General features: G+C 51.8%; 1 protein-coding gene across 4 annotated transcripts in view; it reads right to left on the minus strand.

The window, feature by feature from the left end:
- The window catches only part of GSG1L (GSG1 like), a 215,670-nt gene that overhangs the window by 12,288 nt on the left and 186,007 nt on the right, over nt 1–17,375 (minus strand). For 2 of the 4 annotated variants that reach the window (XM_082429405.1, XM_082429402.1), the window contains one exon: nt 14,152–14,319. The exons of 1 other annotated variant lie outside the window; for it this stretch is intronic. In XM_082429405.1, the coding sequence (XP_082285531.1) occupies nt 14,152–14,319 (168 nt within the window). Of the gene's footprint in view, nt 1–22; nt 5,229–14,151; nt 14,320–17,375 lie in introns of those variants that run through there. One more of the 4 variants, XM_082429404.1, reaches the window with a different exon arrangement.

Consider the following 17,375-nt stretch of genomic DNA (forward strand, 5'->3'; position numbering starts at 1 on the left):
CTGGAAAGAAAAGAAGCCAAAAGCCGGTGTAAGAAAAAGCAGGCTGAGCTGGCAGAGACCCGGGACCTGGAAAAGTGCAGCCCCGCCCCTCTGGAGAACATTTTGCAAAGCAACCTGGCACCATCGTCCCACGGGATCCTTCCCACGGCCCTGTGAGATGGGCATCGTTATCTTTCCATTTTATTGATGAAGAAACTGAGGTATTGAAAGGTGATGTGACCAATCAGGTGCCATGCAGCTGATAAATTAGAGGCAGAATACGGATGTAAACCTACGTGCTCTCACAAAAAGATGTTCAATCACGTGCAAACAGCATATGACACGAGAATGTGTACAGTTTGATTTGCTTAAAAATTACACACTAATATGCACAAAACATTACTTGCCAGAACATATACCAAAGGGTTAGTGGTGAGTAACTCCAGATAATGAGAACATAGCGGATTAAATCTAGAACCTTCTTTTTGAACTTATCCCTATTTTCTGATTTGGGGGCAAAGGACTTTTATTAGCTGCGTCACTTTCTTTAACTAAATCAAAACATTCCCTAAAGACATTTCTACATAGAAACAAAGCCCTGGTCTTCTGACCTCTGCCACAGTGTTCTTTCCCACCAACAACTGTGAGAATTTCTCCTCTGGCATCTCAAGATCACTGCAGTTCCAGAGGGAGCTGTCTCTACTGGCTTGGCCGGGGATGCGATGAAAAGCACAGGGCAGAGGAAGGGTCAGAGTGAAAGCAGCTGCAGATTCTCTAACACAGCTCCGGACCTAGACCCTCACCCCCATCTCACCAATGACTGAGCCAGAGAATGGGCAGGGCCATAGTCCCACATGGCACTCATCCATGTGCAACCCAAATACATTCCAGAGCTCCACGAGGTCCAGTCCACATGCGCCTCACCTTTAGACAAACATAACCTAGGCCTCCAAAGTAGAAACAATTCCAACCATTACTGTATGTCCTAAAGAACACTGAAAGCACCCCCAATTCCTTATCTGTGGCCCTGCACCTTGACATCGGTCCTCTGTTCCTTGCTCTGCTTTTACTTGCCTTGCAGCTGTCCTAGAACCTCTCTCGTCTCACATCTCACTTTCAGTGCCTCCCCACACTCTCTCCAGTGCCCCCAGCATGGTGTCTTCCCTTTTCCCCACCCTCCTCTTCTTTCCACTGCTCTCCTCTTTTCTCTCACGCAAGGATGTCTCAATTCTTTCCAGAGCAAATGCCCCACCCCTGTTTTCTGACTCTTCCCATCACCTCTTATTCCTAGTTGCAGAGCTGTGTCCAGAAGCTTGGGGCTAGAGGAGACGTGGGGCAGGCGGTGACTGACAAGCAAGCAATGCCAGAAGTGTCCCCAGTAGGAGGGAAAGAAATACTCATGCAGTGATAATTTGGGTCTCCTAACATTGTTCATTCACGCATTCAGCAGGGATTTCCTGAGGCCCTGCTCTGTGTAGTTTGTACCAGATGCTGTAGAGGGTGGAAATGTCTACTTCATAGTCTCTGCCCTCAAAGAGCTTCTAGTCAAGTAGGAAGTCAAGCATGCACACGAGTTAGAAAATGCCATGCATTAAATAACACACTTCGGGATTGCCTACGATAATGTCTGTACCAGGGGCTAGGCCTGTGCTTCCCACGAGACAAACTCTGAACACAGATCTTATTAACAAGGACCTTCTGTGGCCTAGGAAGCCCCAGATGGCAGAACAAAGGCCTGAGTGTAGATGCTATATGAAGGCAGATATCCTTTAGATAACTGACGCTATAGGAAGGTTCAAGGGAGGTTCAGTATAAGGGAAGATGTATTTTTTGTTTGTTTGGTTGGTTGGTTTTTTGTTTTTTGTTTTTTTGTTTTTTAGTGGAAACATCCTTGTTAGTTTCCTTATAGCACAGGCTTGTTTAAAAAATTCCAACCCTATAGACAGAGCAAAAGTCCCCCTATAATTAAACCTCCATGAAGGGAGATGACCACTGATAGCAGTTCAGGGTTTCAGAATTAATACTTTTTTTACATAAATAGCCTCAAATTAAACAGATTTTTTGTAATCTGATTTTTTAACTTACCCTTAAAGTTCCAATGTGTTTTTATATCAGTACACATAAGTCCCACTCATCTTTCCTCATAGTTGTACATGAAAGAATAATGAATATTCAATAACCTATTGATAGACATTTCGGTGTTTTCCAGTTTTTTCACTCTTCCAAGTAATGGTGCATGTGTATCTAGCAAGGGGATGAGTTTCCCTTCTGCAGAGGTGCTAGAGGCGGGAGAATGCCCAGTCAAGAAGGTGCAACTGGGGACTTCCTTGGTGGCGCAGTGGTTAAGAATCCACCTGCCAATGCAGGGGACACGGGTTCGAGCCCTGGTCCGGGAAGATCCCACATGCCGTGGAGCAACTAAGCCCGTGCGCCACAACTACTGAGCCCACATGCCACAACTACTGAAGCCCGAGCACCTAGAGCCCGTGCTCTGCATCAAGAGAAGCCACCGCAATGAGAAGCCTGCGCACCACAACAAAGAGTAGCCCCCGCTCGCCACAACTAGAGAGAAAGCCCGCATGCAGCACTGAAGACCCAATGCAGCCAAAAATAAATACATAAATAAATTTATTTTAAAAAATAAAAATAAGAAGGTGCAACTGGATTCAAACACTGGATAGGAGGCTACAGCAGATAACTGAGCCCATTTTGTCCCAGAGACCACCTGCCCGGCCACGGCTAGAACCTCCGGGTCAATAGATACCAGGCCGGCCAAGTACTGGGCCTCCCACATCCTCCTGCATTTCACAGCCTTAACCTTGAACCCATTCCTCGATCTACTCCAGGCTCCCAGTTCTCATAGCTTCTTATCCTGAGATCATCTTCCTCCAGGCCTTGTGCTGGGCACCTCCTTAGGCTCTGCTGGGAGCCCCACCCTGGGGAGAGGGGCCAGCGAGCAAAGGAGCTGATGCTTTAGGAGAGAACAGCCCCACCTGGCATGGTAAGCCCCGGACCTGGTCACCTTGCTGCTAAGAAGCCCAAAGTTCAATAGTCAACATATAAGAACACCTGCCAGTTAGTGGGCACCTGCTGCGCTGGGGGCCACAGGGACAGCTCGAAGTCCCCACCCTTGAGATGCTCACACGTGCTATACACATGAACCAATAAGCACAACTTCATGTACTAAGTTTTAAGCTAGAAGGACATTACGAAGGCTGAATAAGGGTGACTGTCTGTCTAGACCAGGGGTTGGCAAACTTTTTCTCTAAAGGTCTAGATGGTAAATATGTGAGCCTTTGCGTACCACATGATCTCTGTCACAACTATTCAACTGCCCTTGCAGTTGGAAAGCAGCCGCAGACAATATGCAAACGAATGGGCACATTGTTTAATAGACGATTATGTACAGCAGGCGGTGGGCTGGACTTGGCTTCCGGGAGACAGTATGTTAACCTCTGGTCTAGCCAGTGGTTCTCCATGTGGAGGCCCCCTGAAGTCACCAGGGGAGTTTCAAGTTGCCCGGCGATCACAGTGTACAGCCAGGGTTGAGATTCACTTGTGTCAGGACAAGCAGAGGCTTCACAGGAGGAAGTGACGCTGGAGCTGCATCTTGAAAGCCACAGGACGCGCTCGCCTCTCAGAGAGGGAGCTGGGATCCAGCCCAGGTCTCCCTGTCTTTCTGCTGTGCTGTGTGGCCGTTCTGGAAAGAGCTGGTTCCTTGCACAAATGCAGCCCTCTCCACCAGCTTCGCCAATGAAAATAAACGGTCTGCAGGGTCCTGGCAGCTGTCTGGTGAGTGGCAACACCTGTGACCCTTCGTCCCCCTACCCCTGTGCTTCCTGGCAGAAAACACGTGAGGACAAGAGGATGCTTTGGGCACAGCTGAGACCTTGGACCCTGCAGTGAGGCGGGATCGTGGCCGAGCCCAGCTCTGCTGCGAATGGACAGCTTAGCCGCTCTGAATCTCTGTGATCCGGAGTTTTCTACGTGGCCACGGGCAGGACAGTGGTGGTAGGAATGACCGTCAGACAGCTACCACCGCCCCACTGGTTGTTGTGAGGTCAGAAGTCCAGGACCTGGCACGGAGGGAGGGTTCAGAACAGAGTTGCACTACTACTGGTTTTCAATCTGTTTAATCATTGGTCTCCCCGCAAACATCTTAAACTCAGAGAGAAGAAGGATGGAGTTTATCTCCTTCTCCACTTGTAGTCTCAGGGTCTAGCACAGCGATGGCACAAAGTATCCCAAAGAATGTCAGAAGGGAGGGAAGGGAGAGTGGGGTAGGTAGGGAGGCAGGGAATTGAGGAAAAGCAGCCAAGGCTAAGAGCAGACCACCGGGGAGGCAGCCCAGGTTCATCCAGGGAGGCTGAGCTTTGTATTGAAAGAAAAGGAAATACTCAGATGTCACTAGATGACTATCTTCTTTAATTTGAAGTACTTCCTGCAGGAAATATTATGTGCTTTCTGAAGACAGGCCTTTTTTTTTTTTTTTTTTGGATGGTGGTGTCAGGGGTGACCCACGAATCTAAATAAGTGCCTTGAAGGGTTAGTGGGGGAGGCTTGGGGTGAAGCAGTGCTCAGAAGGGGCAGCGGGTGGGTCCCAGGCCCCCTCAGGCCCTCCACGCACCTGCTGTGTCACCTTCCTCTCCGGGTCTCAGCGTCTCCTCTGTGAGGGGGTGGAGCGGTGGCTCCACCATGTACTAGCTCTCTGAGTCTGGACACGTCCCTGTCATCCCCGAGCCTCGATTTCCTCATCTGATAAATGGGCATAATAATGTACCCACTCTTAGGGTTGTCATAAGGATTCAGTGAATAACACATGCTCTAGCTCCATGTGTTTGGCGTTCTTACAGCACTGCCTGCACTTGCTACTGTCACAACTGTTATTATCCTCATCGCTGGGGCCTTTGCGGTCCGTCACTCTGTGACTCCACCTCCCAGCTCCTGATGCAGAAGGTTATTATTTTAACATATTAACCAATGCTCCCCCTCAAAAAACCCCACGTACACCCCTTCCTTTCATTCCATCATTTTGACCTCATTGCGTCAGGAAAGGGATGTTTTCCAAGAAGCAGAGAAAAGTCTTCAAAGTATGAAACACCTCTGGATTCAGGGCAGAGGGAACCACAGGGAGTCACAGCACAGCCTTATGCCCCAGAAGAGAAGAGTCTCCCCAAACTGGGGACAAGGAGAGTCAGAGCAGAGGCTGAGTGAGCCCATGCTGTGATGTGCAGAAAGGTGAATGAGCCCTAGGGAAAGGCGACAAAAACAGAGGTAACTGCTCAGACTTTCACGGGAGAGAGAAATAAACTTGTACACTGTTTAAATCCTCATTATTTGCGGTATATTTACACTGATTCACACCTGTATCCCAACCACAGAGGCACTACCATTGTCATCATCGTTACCGTCATCCCCATTTTACAGATGTGAAAACTTTGTAACTTGCCCGAAGTCTAGTGGTGTGCTAGTAAAGATCAACAACCAGCTCTACAATAGAATATGCTCTGCTTTGTGGTGTTTGTGGACCTCTGTGGGGTGAATACTCCCAGCACGGCTGATCTGAAGCAGAGAAAAGGCTTCAAAGTGTCAAACACCTCTGGACATCACTGAAGGTGTGATGTCACTGAACGCGGCACCAGGAAGGCATCTGTACACCCTGCTCTCATGGGCCAGCTCCACCCCGGCAGCTGGCTGGTGGCAGGGCAGGGATTTGAACTCAGGTTTATCAGGAAACAGGCCCAAGCCTGTTTCCATTGTGCCCTGCAGATTCCCGGCTGGCAAGGTATGCTCTGTCAGACTCACCATGGGTACACCTACACTATGAGGTCCCAGTGGAAAGTGGGGCTGGGCACCATCCAACTCGGGCTCTCCCAAACAGCCAGCAGGTATGCAAATGGCAGTGAGGGGTGTGACCACACTGTCACAGAGTCACTGCTCCAATGACCCACAACATCTGGAATCGGGTTGAACCTGGGCATTTGCTCTTTTTGAGAGAAGAGAAGGACGCAAGCGATGGAGCAGGGAGGCTCCAAGGATTTGATGGTTTGAACCAATGTCTTGTCTTACAGGGAGACCCCTGGCACCTGCCCATGTAATTCCAGAGCCAAGTGTGGCCACAGCAGCTGGGGCACTGGCAAGGGGTCTACCGGGTCTTACCTCTGTTGTGGCAGGAGCCCCAGGCCTCCCCAGCACACAGCTCCCAGCACGCTCTCCAGCTGCCATGGCCCTCTCTGTGCCATCCTCAAAGCCAAACCCTTTCTTGCTGCCCCAGGCTGGCTTGTTTCCCAAATCTCCAGTCACTTCCTCGTATAAAGTGGCAGTCTACGTGGTGTGCTTCTCAAACCATCTGATAAAGGACTAGGTTTTTCCCCCTTAATTTTCAATCTACCTCGGACCAAATTTTTAATAAAATACAATAAAAATGAGTTGCTAGAAAATGAAACACACACACACACACACACACACAAAAGGTAAGCTTGGGTGTACCAGCGATATCAACTCACTATGAAAGTTTCCAAACACGTGTCTCAGTTCCTCTCCTTATTATCATCGTGGACGTTTGCAAATGGGCCCTGGTCCAGGGACCACACTTTGAGTAGCACTGAGGTGTAGAACCCTTCTTTATCCACTGGCCTCTACTGGCCATGTCCACCTCCTGACCCGTAACCGGGCTGCATCTGCTCTGTCCTCTAGCCCGACGTTTCCCAAATGTGCCGGTGCCCAAAGATCACCCGAGGAGCTTTTTAAAATGCAGATTCTGGTTCAGTGGGTCTGAGGCAGTGGGTCTGGGGCAAGGCCTGCATTCTAACAGGTTTCCATGTGGGGCCAATGCTGTAGGGCCCCAGATCACATCTGAGGAAATAGGCACTGGACCCTGGGGTCTGGGCACTTGTGAGGCTCTGCAAAGTGTCAGCCCAGTCACCCCCTATGTCCTGGGCTGTCACCCAGTGGGCCCAGGCCTCCACTGCCCTCCCCACAGTCCCAGCTGCAAATGAGCTTCACCGAAGAGCCTGCAGTAGTGACGGGGGGAAGGAGGGCACCCGGAGCCCTCCCGCCTCCACTGGGCTGATATTTGGAGAAAACATGGAGGTCAGGGAGCAGCTGTCCTGCAGGGTCATTTCCAGTTCGAGGACCACTCTGTTCTTTTTGCTTTCCTTTCACACAGCGTTGGTCATCGAGCTAATCTTGGGAGGGCCGTGAAATTTCCATGGCGCCATCACCAATTTCTGGGCACCTCGCGAGAGGTGCGAGGAATCCCTGAGAAGTAATATTCAGGCAGCGAGAGTGGAAACAGACAGGTAAGAGGGAGCTGTGATCGAGCACGTCTCAGAGGTTAAATGGCTAAGAAACAGTCACAGAGGACACAATGATTTTTAAATGATGCACTGATGATGGAATGGAGAATGAAATTAAAAGAAAATTTGGCAAATAAATGACCACAGGTAGGAGATTAAGATTCTATAACCTCCCAGCAGAAGTGCCATTCCAAGACGGGGGAAATGAATGGGTTTTTTAAAAGATTCTTTTTTTTTTTTTTTCTCTTTTGCCATTTTGTGAGTAAGATCATCATGATACAGAACAGCTGGAAAATACAGGGAAGAGAAATAGCCACGGTGCCAACGCCCTCCCCTGATCTTTGTGTGTGGTTGACAGTTCTACCTCCTGTTTCTCTACTGGGCTTTAAAAAGAGACCTCTAGATATTAGCACCTTGAGATTATTTTGGGAACAGCATGGGCTAGAAATCATTGCTCAGAAGAACAATCACTAGCATCAGTGGAGCCCCTACCCCCGCACCCCGTGCCCGCCTTCAACAGTTCCAAAGGCCCCTGACAACATGAAAACCTCTACACCTGACTTATCTCAAAAGTCAAAAGACCAGGTGAGCAGAGGTGAGCGCACCTGAGCAGGGTGCTGTCCAGCATGGCGGCAGCAGTGGGGGAAAGGTCATGCAAGCAAGACCAGTGGCAGCTCCTAGAGGACAAAGGTCACCTTGGCCAACTGACCAGTGACCTCCTCACAAGGCTCCTTCCTCTCTGCTCTCTGTCACCCTCTCCATCCATCCCCTATTTGGGAATAAAGAAGGGAGTGGACCTGCATCCCTGCCCCGTGGAACTTGCATCTGTGGCCAGTGCTGAGAGAGGACGGGCGGGGGAATTCAGTCCAGTTCAGAATCGATGCTTCAGGACTTCCCTGGTGGTGCAGTGGTTAAGAATCCGCCTGCCAATGCAGGGGACATGGGTTCGAGCCTTGGTCCAGGAAGATCCCACATGCTGCAGAGCAACTAAGCCCGTGTGCCACAACTACTGAGCCTGCGCCCTAGAGCCCGTGAGCCACAGCTACTGAGCCCGCGTGCCACAACTACTGAAGCCTGCGCACCTAGAGCCCATGCTCCACAACAAGAGAAGCCACCGCATGAGAAGCCTGCGCACCGCAACGAAGAGTAGCCCCCGCTCGCCGCAACTAGAGAAAGCCTGTGCGCAGCAACGAAGACCCAACGCAACCAAAAATAAGTAAAATTGATTCTAAAAAAAAGAAAAAAAAGAATCGATGCTTGAGGTAAGATCTGCAGGCCCAGAATCAACAAGGCAAAGAATGGGGGGCACCCCGATAGAGAGGACAGCCATCCTGAGGCTACATGGAAGCGGAACGACTCTGTCTGGGGAACTTCCAGGGGAGGGGCAGCTGTGTGCAGGGGAAGGGGCCCGGGTCCGCAGGGAGGCGCTCATAAGTTATGGCGGGGAGCTGGGCCTTTGTCCTGGGGCTGTGGGAAGGCACTGCAGTGTTTTAGCAGAAAGATGAGGGTAGAGGCACCCTGATCCCATTAGCATAGTGAAGAGGCTTTGGCTGCTGGGGGAGGACAGATGTGGGATTTACCTCTCACCTCCACGTAGGAGGTGAGAGCTGCCGCCCTGGACGAGGAAGATGGGAGTGAAGACAAAGAGAAGTGACCCGCCCGTAGGGGAAAAGCACTGGATTTGGGGTGTCCTGACATGATGTGCAGGTGTCTGCTTGCACAAGCAGGACCACCCTGGAGAGGAACGTGGAAACAGGACCAGGTTTTGGGGAGACCATCATGAGTGGGCACTGGCCATGTTGAGTTTTGAAACCTTTGAGGATTGAGTGGAAACACCAGGGAGGCGGCTGGATATGGGGCTGGGGGTCAGGAGGGGACTAAGAACTCAGGAGTCCTGGTGCGCGTGAGGCCGCTGAGGCTAATGTCGAGGAAGGGCCCAGAACTGACCTTGGGAGCATCTCCATTTAACAGAACAAGGAGGAGGGGGTGGGAGGGGCTGCCTGGAGCCCAGAGCATGGCTGGTGGGAGCTGGGGGGAGGGTGTGTGCACATCATCTAGGCCTCTGGGAGCTGTTTCAGTGGAGTCAGGGGCGGAGGGCAGCTTGCAGTGGGTCAAGCCATGAGGGGAGGTGAGGAGGTGAAGACCAGCCCTTCCAAAGGTTTCCCTACAACAGACAGGAGAGAGAGCAGAGCCAGTGGGGGGTGGGGTCCTTAAGGCCCTTTCTGCTCCAGTCACGGGGATGGGTAAAGAGGGGGTGGTCCTCCACTATGCCAGAGCGATTTATGTCCAGGCCAATCGCCCCCAGGTTGGGGTGCAGCTGCTCTGCGTCTGCCCAGAGCCCCGTGAGGCCTGGCGCCCAGGAAGGAGGCTTGGGGACGGTCCCCACGCCGCCTTCTCATCCCAGTAACATCCAGTCCGCTACTGTGCCAGCCCCCTGCCCCAAATGCTGTGGGAGGACGAGAGAGATGAGAAAGCCAGGCCGAACTCCCACCCGTACCCTACTCAGACCACACCAAACTGCTTAGATTTTCCTAACTACCCTTGTGTGTTGCCCGTCCTGGCCTTTGCTAGCGCTGTTGCCTGTGCCTGGGAACGCCTTCTCCCACCCACTGCCCATCTGGCCACGAGCGCTGTGCGTACCTTTAAAAACCTGGCTTGAGGGTCTCGTCTGTGAAGCCTTCTCTAGCTTCTGCCTTCCCCGGGGTGCCCAGCCCTCCACCTGGAGTGACCTCCGGGAGACCCCATCGCGGCACCCAGGGTCATTTGCTGCACTCCCTAGACCAGAGCCGGGGGGCCGGCAGGTGATGGAAGAGGCTGGAGGGCTCTGAGGTGAGTGACTCACCTGGGGACTCACAGCTAATAAACTGCAGAGCTCATTCCAGCCCTGGTCTATTTCCTCGTGGCTTCCACAGGGTTAAGTGAGAGTGTACAGGTAAGGCCCGCGAACAGTGCTTGTAACAGGGGGGACTGCACCACTATAATGAACAATATAATTACTACGGATGGTTAATAACTTGTTGAGTATCTGTGGTTCTAGGTGTCAGGGACAGCGAAGAAGCCAAGAAAGCTCACTGCTCTGGCACGGAGGCAGATAAAGTGCACGCACAAGTTCAGAGACTGGGACACGCGCCTCATGCCTTGGAGCGAGGGCATGTGACGGGGTGATCTGACCCTGGGGGGGGGGGCAGCTGCGCTTCTCCCTGGAGGCCCCGGCCCTTTGCTCCCACCCACCCACGGCGGCTTCCCCGGGAGCGAGATGCTGGCTCAGTTGAATTCCCCCTGGAGTCCAATCCAACAGGGTCTCATTTCCTTCCCCGCATTGTTAAACGAGATCTGAACATCAAGCATTCAAGAAAGCCCCGATGGGGCTTCCCTGGTGGCGCAGTGGTTGAGAGTCTGCCTGCCGATGCAGGGGACACGGGTTCGAGCCCTGGTCTGGGAAGATCCCACATGCCGCGGAGCAACTGGGCCCGTGACCCACAACTACTGAGCCTGCGCGTCTGGAGCCGTTCTCTGCAACGAAAGGCTGCGAGAGTGAGAGTCCCGCGCACCGCGATGAAGAGTGGCCCCAGCTCTCCGCAACTGGAGAAAGCCCTCGCACAGAAACGAAGACCCAACACAGCCAAAAATAAATAAATAAATAAATAAATAAATAAATTTATAAAAAAAAAAAAAAAAAAAGAAAGCCCCGATGTGCAGATATTTGCCTTTCGTCCTGCAGCTTTCGACCCTCCCCTGGGAGGCCCGATTAAGACGCCCTCCTTGGGGACGACAGGCAGGGTGAGGCTGGGGGGGTTTAATGCCAGACGTTTCTCAGAGCTGGGACAGGCAAGGCGGTTCAGAGTTAGCAGACTCGCCCACCCCCACAAGCCCAGCATACGGGGGCACACTGGCCCCTGCACATGCATACACACACACACACACACACACACACACCCATGCCTTTCTTCCACACACCACTACATTTCAAAACCTCTGAAAACGGTACAGAATCTGCCCGATCACTCTTCAGACTCACAACTGGCTCCTGCAGAGAAAAATCCAGCAAGACAGGGATGGGGTGCAGTGGGGTGGGTGGCAGTACGGGCCCTCCCGCTCCACCAGCCTCCACAGGGCACCGTCTTGTCCTCAGTCAGGGGTACCTCTCCCCCTGATAGGAATGGCAAGGGCAGGGGCGGGGGGACGCACCTGGGAAAACCTGCACCCTCTCCAAGGGCAGGTCTTATCCCACACCCCTCTTCTGTATTCACAGCCCACCTCGCACCTCACCCACCTGTTTGCTGTGGTTATTAACGTGCTTATTAGATTCCCAATATCCAGAACTGTGTCTTCACCTCCATCCCAAGCTAGTCAGTCCCAAGCTTTGTACTTTGCATCAGTCACAGAAGGGACACATGAAATGCCCTCCATGTGCCACGCACTGTGCTTACCACGTGACCTGGGTCCAATTTGAGCCTTCCCAAGATGACGAGAGCTCTGGGTTCTCCTACTGTAGGTCAGCAGAAATCGACCCAGAGGGGCTCAGTGACTTGCCCCAAGTCACATAGCAGTGAGGCGACAGAACTGGAAAATTCAGGTCAGTGGGGCCCTCAAACCCCTATTCTCTCCACAGCACGCCCTGATCCCCAAGGAGTAAGAAACGTGGGCAGGGGGGCTCAAGGATCTCTTCCCTCACGTCCCTGGCTATGGTTTCGAGGACTCCGGCCACTGCAGGAGTTCAGCCCTGCTGCTGGGTCCCCACAGACCTTTGTAGACATCTGTCTGTGTGCTCTGAGCTCTTTGCAGAGAAGGCACCAAAAAAAAAAAAAAAAAGAAAGAAAGAAAAAAAAATGAACAGCCCAGCTAAGCTGAAACGTTCTCCTTGGAGAGGAAGGGAAATAAAATTTGATGAACCTCTGCATAATGTTCAAGTTATGAACGTGTAAAGTGATATTCTGCACATATGCTGGGAAGCATTTATCTTCTCCCACGTCGTTGGGGCCTGAGCTGTTCAGGACCAGCGAACAGCAGCTTCTTGCTGATGAGGTACAAAGAGGTCCTGTCTTCTGCCTCAGCAAAACGAGGGTGCCCATGGATGCCCCGGGCTTTCCCACAGCCCAGGTAACAGCGGATGCGGTGTTAACGGAGCAGCTTTAGACACCAGGCTGCTCATGTAGCTGCTGTAAACATTTCCTGAGCACCTACTATGGGTCCCGTGCTCTGCCAGTCATCACCACCTTCCTAGTGGACGTGCTCTGTCCACAGCCGTGGGCAAGGCGGGCCTGTGTGCCAGGCTGGCCTGACCTCCCTGACCACACCTGACAGGCCCAGGACTGGACAACTGACCTGGGACTTTGATGAAGGGGCGCTGGGATGCTGAACCTTGCTGGGATGGTGGGGCTTGAGCTGAAAGTGGACGAGGCAGTCAGGGCTGAGGTCTCCAAAGAGAAGTATTCAGCCAATCACACACACACATGCGCACACACACACACACACCCCAAACTAACCCAAAAAATGTTAAATGAGCACCTATTAGGTGCCTGGCCCAGTCCTTGGTGCTCGGAATACAGTGGGGAAGAAGTCAGCAGAGCCCTTCCATCATGGAGCTCACGGTCTACAAACTATCAAACAGATAAACAAATAAAATAATGTCAGGTTGTGTAGGTGCTATGAAAAAATAGCAGTGATAAAGAGTGACTAGGACAGGGTATATGGGGGTGTACAAATTTAGATGAAGTGATTAAGGAAGGCTTCACTGAATAGGTGACATTTGAGCCAAGACCTGAGTGAGCCAGCCAAGTGAGGATTCCAGGTAGGGGCACAGCAGGTGCAAAGGCCCTGAGGTGGGGATGAGCTTGTAGTGTTCAAGAGACAGAAAGGAGGCTCATGGGGCAAGGGAGAGATGATGGGGTCTGCAGCAGTCAGAGGGAGGTTCCGGTGTGGCCCCCACCCTTCCCCACCGTGCAACTTCTTGGCTTAAACCCTTCCATGTGCCCCACGGAGAGTCCAACTCCTCAACGCTGCCCAGCTCCACAGTCTCCTTCCCCCTTTTCCTCCTCAGACTCTGTCATCAGTCCTGAGAACCTTTCAGTTCCCTGCCACCAAAAGGCATTATGGCATGTCCAATCAGCTCCCCAAAAGTAAGCTGTGATAAAGATTTGGGTACAGGTAGTTTATTTAGGAGATGGTCCCAGGAAATATGATAACCATCTGCTCGTCCTTCCACTCATCCATCATCCATCCATCCATCCATCCATCCATCCAGCATCCATTCATCCATCATCCATCCATCCATCCATCCATCCATCCATCCATCAATTCATCCATATACCCGCCCACCCAACCATACATACATCTGTCCATCCACTCAACTGTCCATCCATCCATCCACCCACCCACTATTTATTGTCACCTTCTCTATTCCCAGCTGGACTCTAAGGACTCAGGTGATCAGATGTGGTCCCTGACCTTGAGAAGCCCTCCTCCTCTAGCAACCGTCACCGATCCCACCACTGAGTCTTTTTTTTCACTCAGTGCTGTGACAGAGCCCAAGAAGGAAACCTTGGTTCTGCCTCTCTGTGACCCTATCTTGGTTCTAAGAAGCATGGGGCCAAAGGGCAAACACTCGAACTTGATTCCCTTCTTGGTTTCTCAGGCTCTGTTCACATAAGCCCAAGGCAACCTCATGACCCATAAAACATTAAAATGTCCCAGAAATTCCAACATAGTGGGGTCCAAACTCTGCCTCACCCAGCCTGCCCCTTCCAACCCACAACCCCCCAGAACACTTCTGTCAGATCACTCTAGTTTTCGACTGGCGCCCTGTGGCCACTGAGGCCGGGCCTCGGGCTTCTGATTCCCAGTGGTGGCCAGAGGTGACCCCATGTGCACTGACCTCTCCCGGAAGTACTTGATGGCCTCAGGGTCTATGAAGGTCGGCTCCTCCCGGTAGCCCTGCTCAAAGACCTTGCGCTTGTGCCGGAACTCAATGACCGTCTTGGTGTAGGAGTTGAGCGTGGTGACAGAGGCTGCCATGCAGCAGGTAAAGGAGCCCCACGCCAGGCTGCCAAGAGACGAGGAGAGAGGTGCCACGGTGAGGGTGGGCAGGGGACAGAAAACCACACCCACCAGACATCCAGACCTGAGCATGTGCTGCCGCAGAGAAGAGTAAGACTTGATCCCTGCCCCCCCCGTGGTCTGGCCTGGGAGACAGCATTATCTGTACATTGTGATGCAGACACCACAGAGTTCATTACTGGGAGGCAAGAAGAGAGCGAGTCATTCCATCCACAGGTTGGCATCAGGGAAAGTGACCAGAATACAACAACGCTTGCAGTCGGTCTTGGAGGATGAGTGAGAGTTTACTAAGGGGAACAGCATTCCAGGAAGAGGGAAGAGCATGTGTAAAGGCGTGGAGACAGGAGGCAGTAGGAAGCCCTCCACAAACTGTAGGAGGTTTGGGGTGCCGAGTGAGGGGGTGTGAGGAGGTTAGTTGAGTTGATGATGTAAAAGTAGAGGGGGGGTCAGATACCCTAGTAGCTGATTTTCCATGAGAGCTAAATTACCCTTGTTCACGAGTGACCTTGGCAAAGGTGTTTCGCCTCTCTGCCTCATAGAGTACCATGTCACAGGCCTGTTGCAAAGATTAAAGGAAACGACCCATTAAAAATATCTTAGAACAGCGCCTGGAAATAGTAGGCACTCAAGAAAGGTTTGCCCTCGTTACTGCCATCACTATTATCAACATCCTTACTACCCACTTCTTTTTTTTTTTTTTAAATTGGGGTATAGTTGCTTTACAATGTTGTGTTAGTTTCTGATGTACAGCGAAGTGAAATCAGCTATATGTATACATATATCCCCTCTTTTTTGGCTTTCCTTCCCGTTTAGGTCCCCACAGAGCACTGAGTAGAGTTCCCTGGGCTACACAGCAGGTTCTCATTAGTTATCTATTTTATACATATTGGTGTATATATGTCAGTCCCAATCTCCCAATCTAGCTGACTTGGTTTCCAGGCTCTTTCTCTGTTAGATTAAGGCTCTCTGCTCACACTTCCTCCGTGCACAGCTGGGGACTCCTGGCTGCGCTCACCTGATGTGGATGTCAACCAGAGCTGGAGAATCTGTCCTGTCCACATCTGGAGAGAAGGGAAGGGGGGCGTGGAGCTAGGAGAGTCAGCTGGCCAGGATGCTGGTCTTCTCTGCTCTAGCGCCCACTCTAGAAATGGCCTCCTGTCTGCTTCCTCTGATCAAGACCGTGCAGTAACATGTAGAACCAGAAGTGGGGTACCCGCTTTGCTCCAGTTGCACCCGGTCTGGTTCCCAGGTACCTGTTGCCCAGTCTCTGTCTTTTTTTTTTTTTAATTTTTAATTTTTATTTATTTATTTATTTATGGTTGCATTGGGTCTTCGTTACTGTGCACGGGCTTTCTCTAGTTGCGGCGAGCGGGGGCCACTCTTCGCTGTGGCGTGTGGGCTTCTCACTGTGGTGGCCTCTCTTGTTGTGGAGCACGGGCTCTAGGTATGCAGGCTTCAGTAGTTGTGGCATGCAGGCCTAGCCGCTCCGCGGCATGTGGGATCCTCCCGGGCCAGGGCTCGAACCCGTGTCCCCTGCATTGGCAGGTGGATTCTCAACCACTGTGCCACCAGAGAAGTCCCCCAGTCTCTGTCTTGATAACTGGTTTCCTCCACATCAAGGGCTCAGTTTTGTTGCTGCCAACGCTGCACTGTCTCAGGGCCTCCAGCCTCCCCTTCCACCAGCCACCCATTGGGTCTCTCAACGTCACCGCCCCTGCATTCCTCAAGGTCAGTGCAGCCCGTCTCCCACACCCACTGCTCTTCTCTGTGTCAGCCTCAGAGCACCCGGAAGGAAAGCAAGGGGTAATCTGAGGATTCCGCCTTTCTCCCAGGGATCCCCATTCATCATCTATCCCTTATCACAAAACCCGTTAGGAGGGCTTCCCTGGTGGCGCAGTGGTTGAGAATCTGCCTGCCAATGCAGGGGACGCGGGTTCGAGCCCTGGTCTGGGAAGATCCCACATGCCGCGGAGCAACTGGGCCCGTGCGCCACAACTACTGAGCCTGCGCGTCTGGAGCCTGTGCTCCACAACAAGAGAGGCCACGACAGTGAGAGGCCCGCGCACCGCGATGAAGAGTGGCCCCCACTTGCCGCAACTGGAGAAAGCCCTCGCACAGCAACGAAGACCCAACACAGCCAAAAATAAATAAATAAATAAATAATTAAAAAAAAAAAACCCTTTAGGAGAGTCCCCTGTATTTTCATAAGAAACTAATTTAGATCCTCTAGAAACTCTGAGTATCTATAATAGACAGCTGCAGGGTGTCAGTCTGGCTCCTCTAAGAACTGCTTTGTCCATCAAAGGGCCCAGTAGGTGACCCCACCCTACTGTTCACAGATGATTGGAGGAGGACCGAACATCTGGCCAAAGCTGGTCCAGTCAGATACATTGTTCTCTCTTCCGAACAATGAAACTGAAGAGTCTAGCTCAATCTGGGATGTCTGTTTGAACTAGAGTGATGGAAATTCATGATATGAGGACAGAGAATGAAGAAGCAGGATTTTTCTGGGATTCCACGAGTACACGTCTGTTGGTTTGGCCTGACCAGCACCCATTCTGTAAAGGGACCACTACTCCCCTCCTTTTGGGCCGTGTGGTTCCTGTGGGGTTTGCTTCACCCCCAAACTTTAGGGGTGTGCACATGACCTAGGCCTGGCCAGTGAGAGTGTCACTTCCATCTGGCCACAGTAATTGGTGCAGGGATGGACATGTGACACCCTAATTAGGCTATCGAGACTCATTCCCAGGACTTTTGCTGAAGCTGTTGGGAAACAGGGCTCATTTTTTTCTGGGGTGCCAAGCTGGTGGGATTTGAGCCAGGAGCTGCTGGAGCCCATTTGGCCACCCCCCCCCCAACCCTGAGAATGAACCTGACTCAAAAGGAAGCAGAGCCACAAAAAGGAGCTACATCCCTGAGTTGAAGCCATTACTCCTGGACTTTCAATTATAGGAGCCCAAATTCCTTTTTTGGATTTTTTTCCCCCCCTCAAGCCAGTTTGAATTGGGTTTCTTTCATTGGCAACAAAAGTTTTTATACAAT

The sequence above is a fragment of the Balaenoptera physalus genome (genome assembly GCF_965194825.1).
Source record: "Balaenoptera physalus genome assembly, chromosome: 16".
NCBI classification, from domain to species: domain Eukaryota; kingdom Metazoa; phylum Chordata; class Mammalia; order Artiodactyla; family Balaenopteridae; genus Balaenoptera; species Balaenoptera physalus.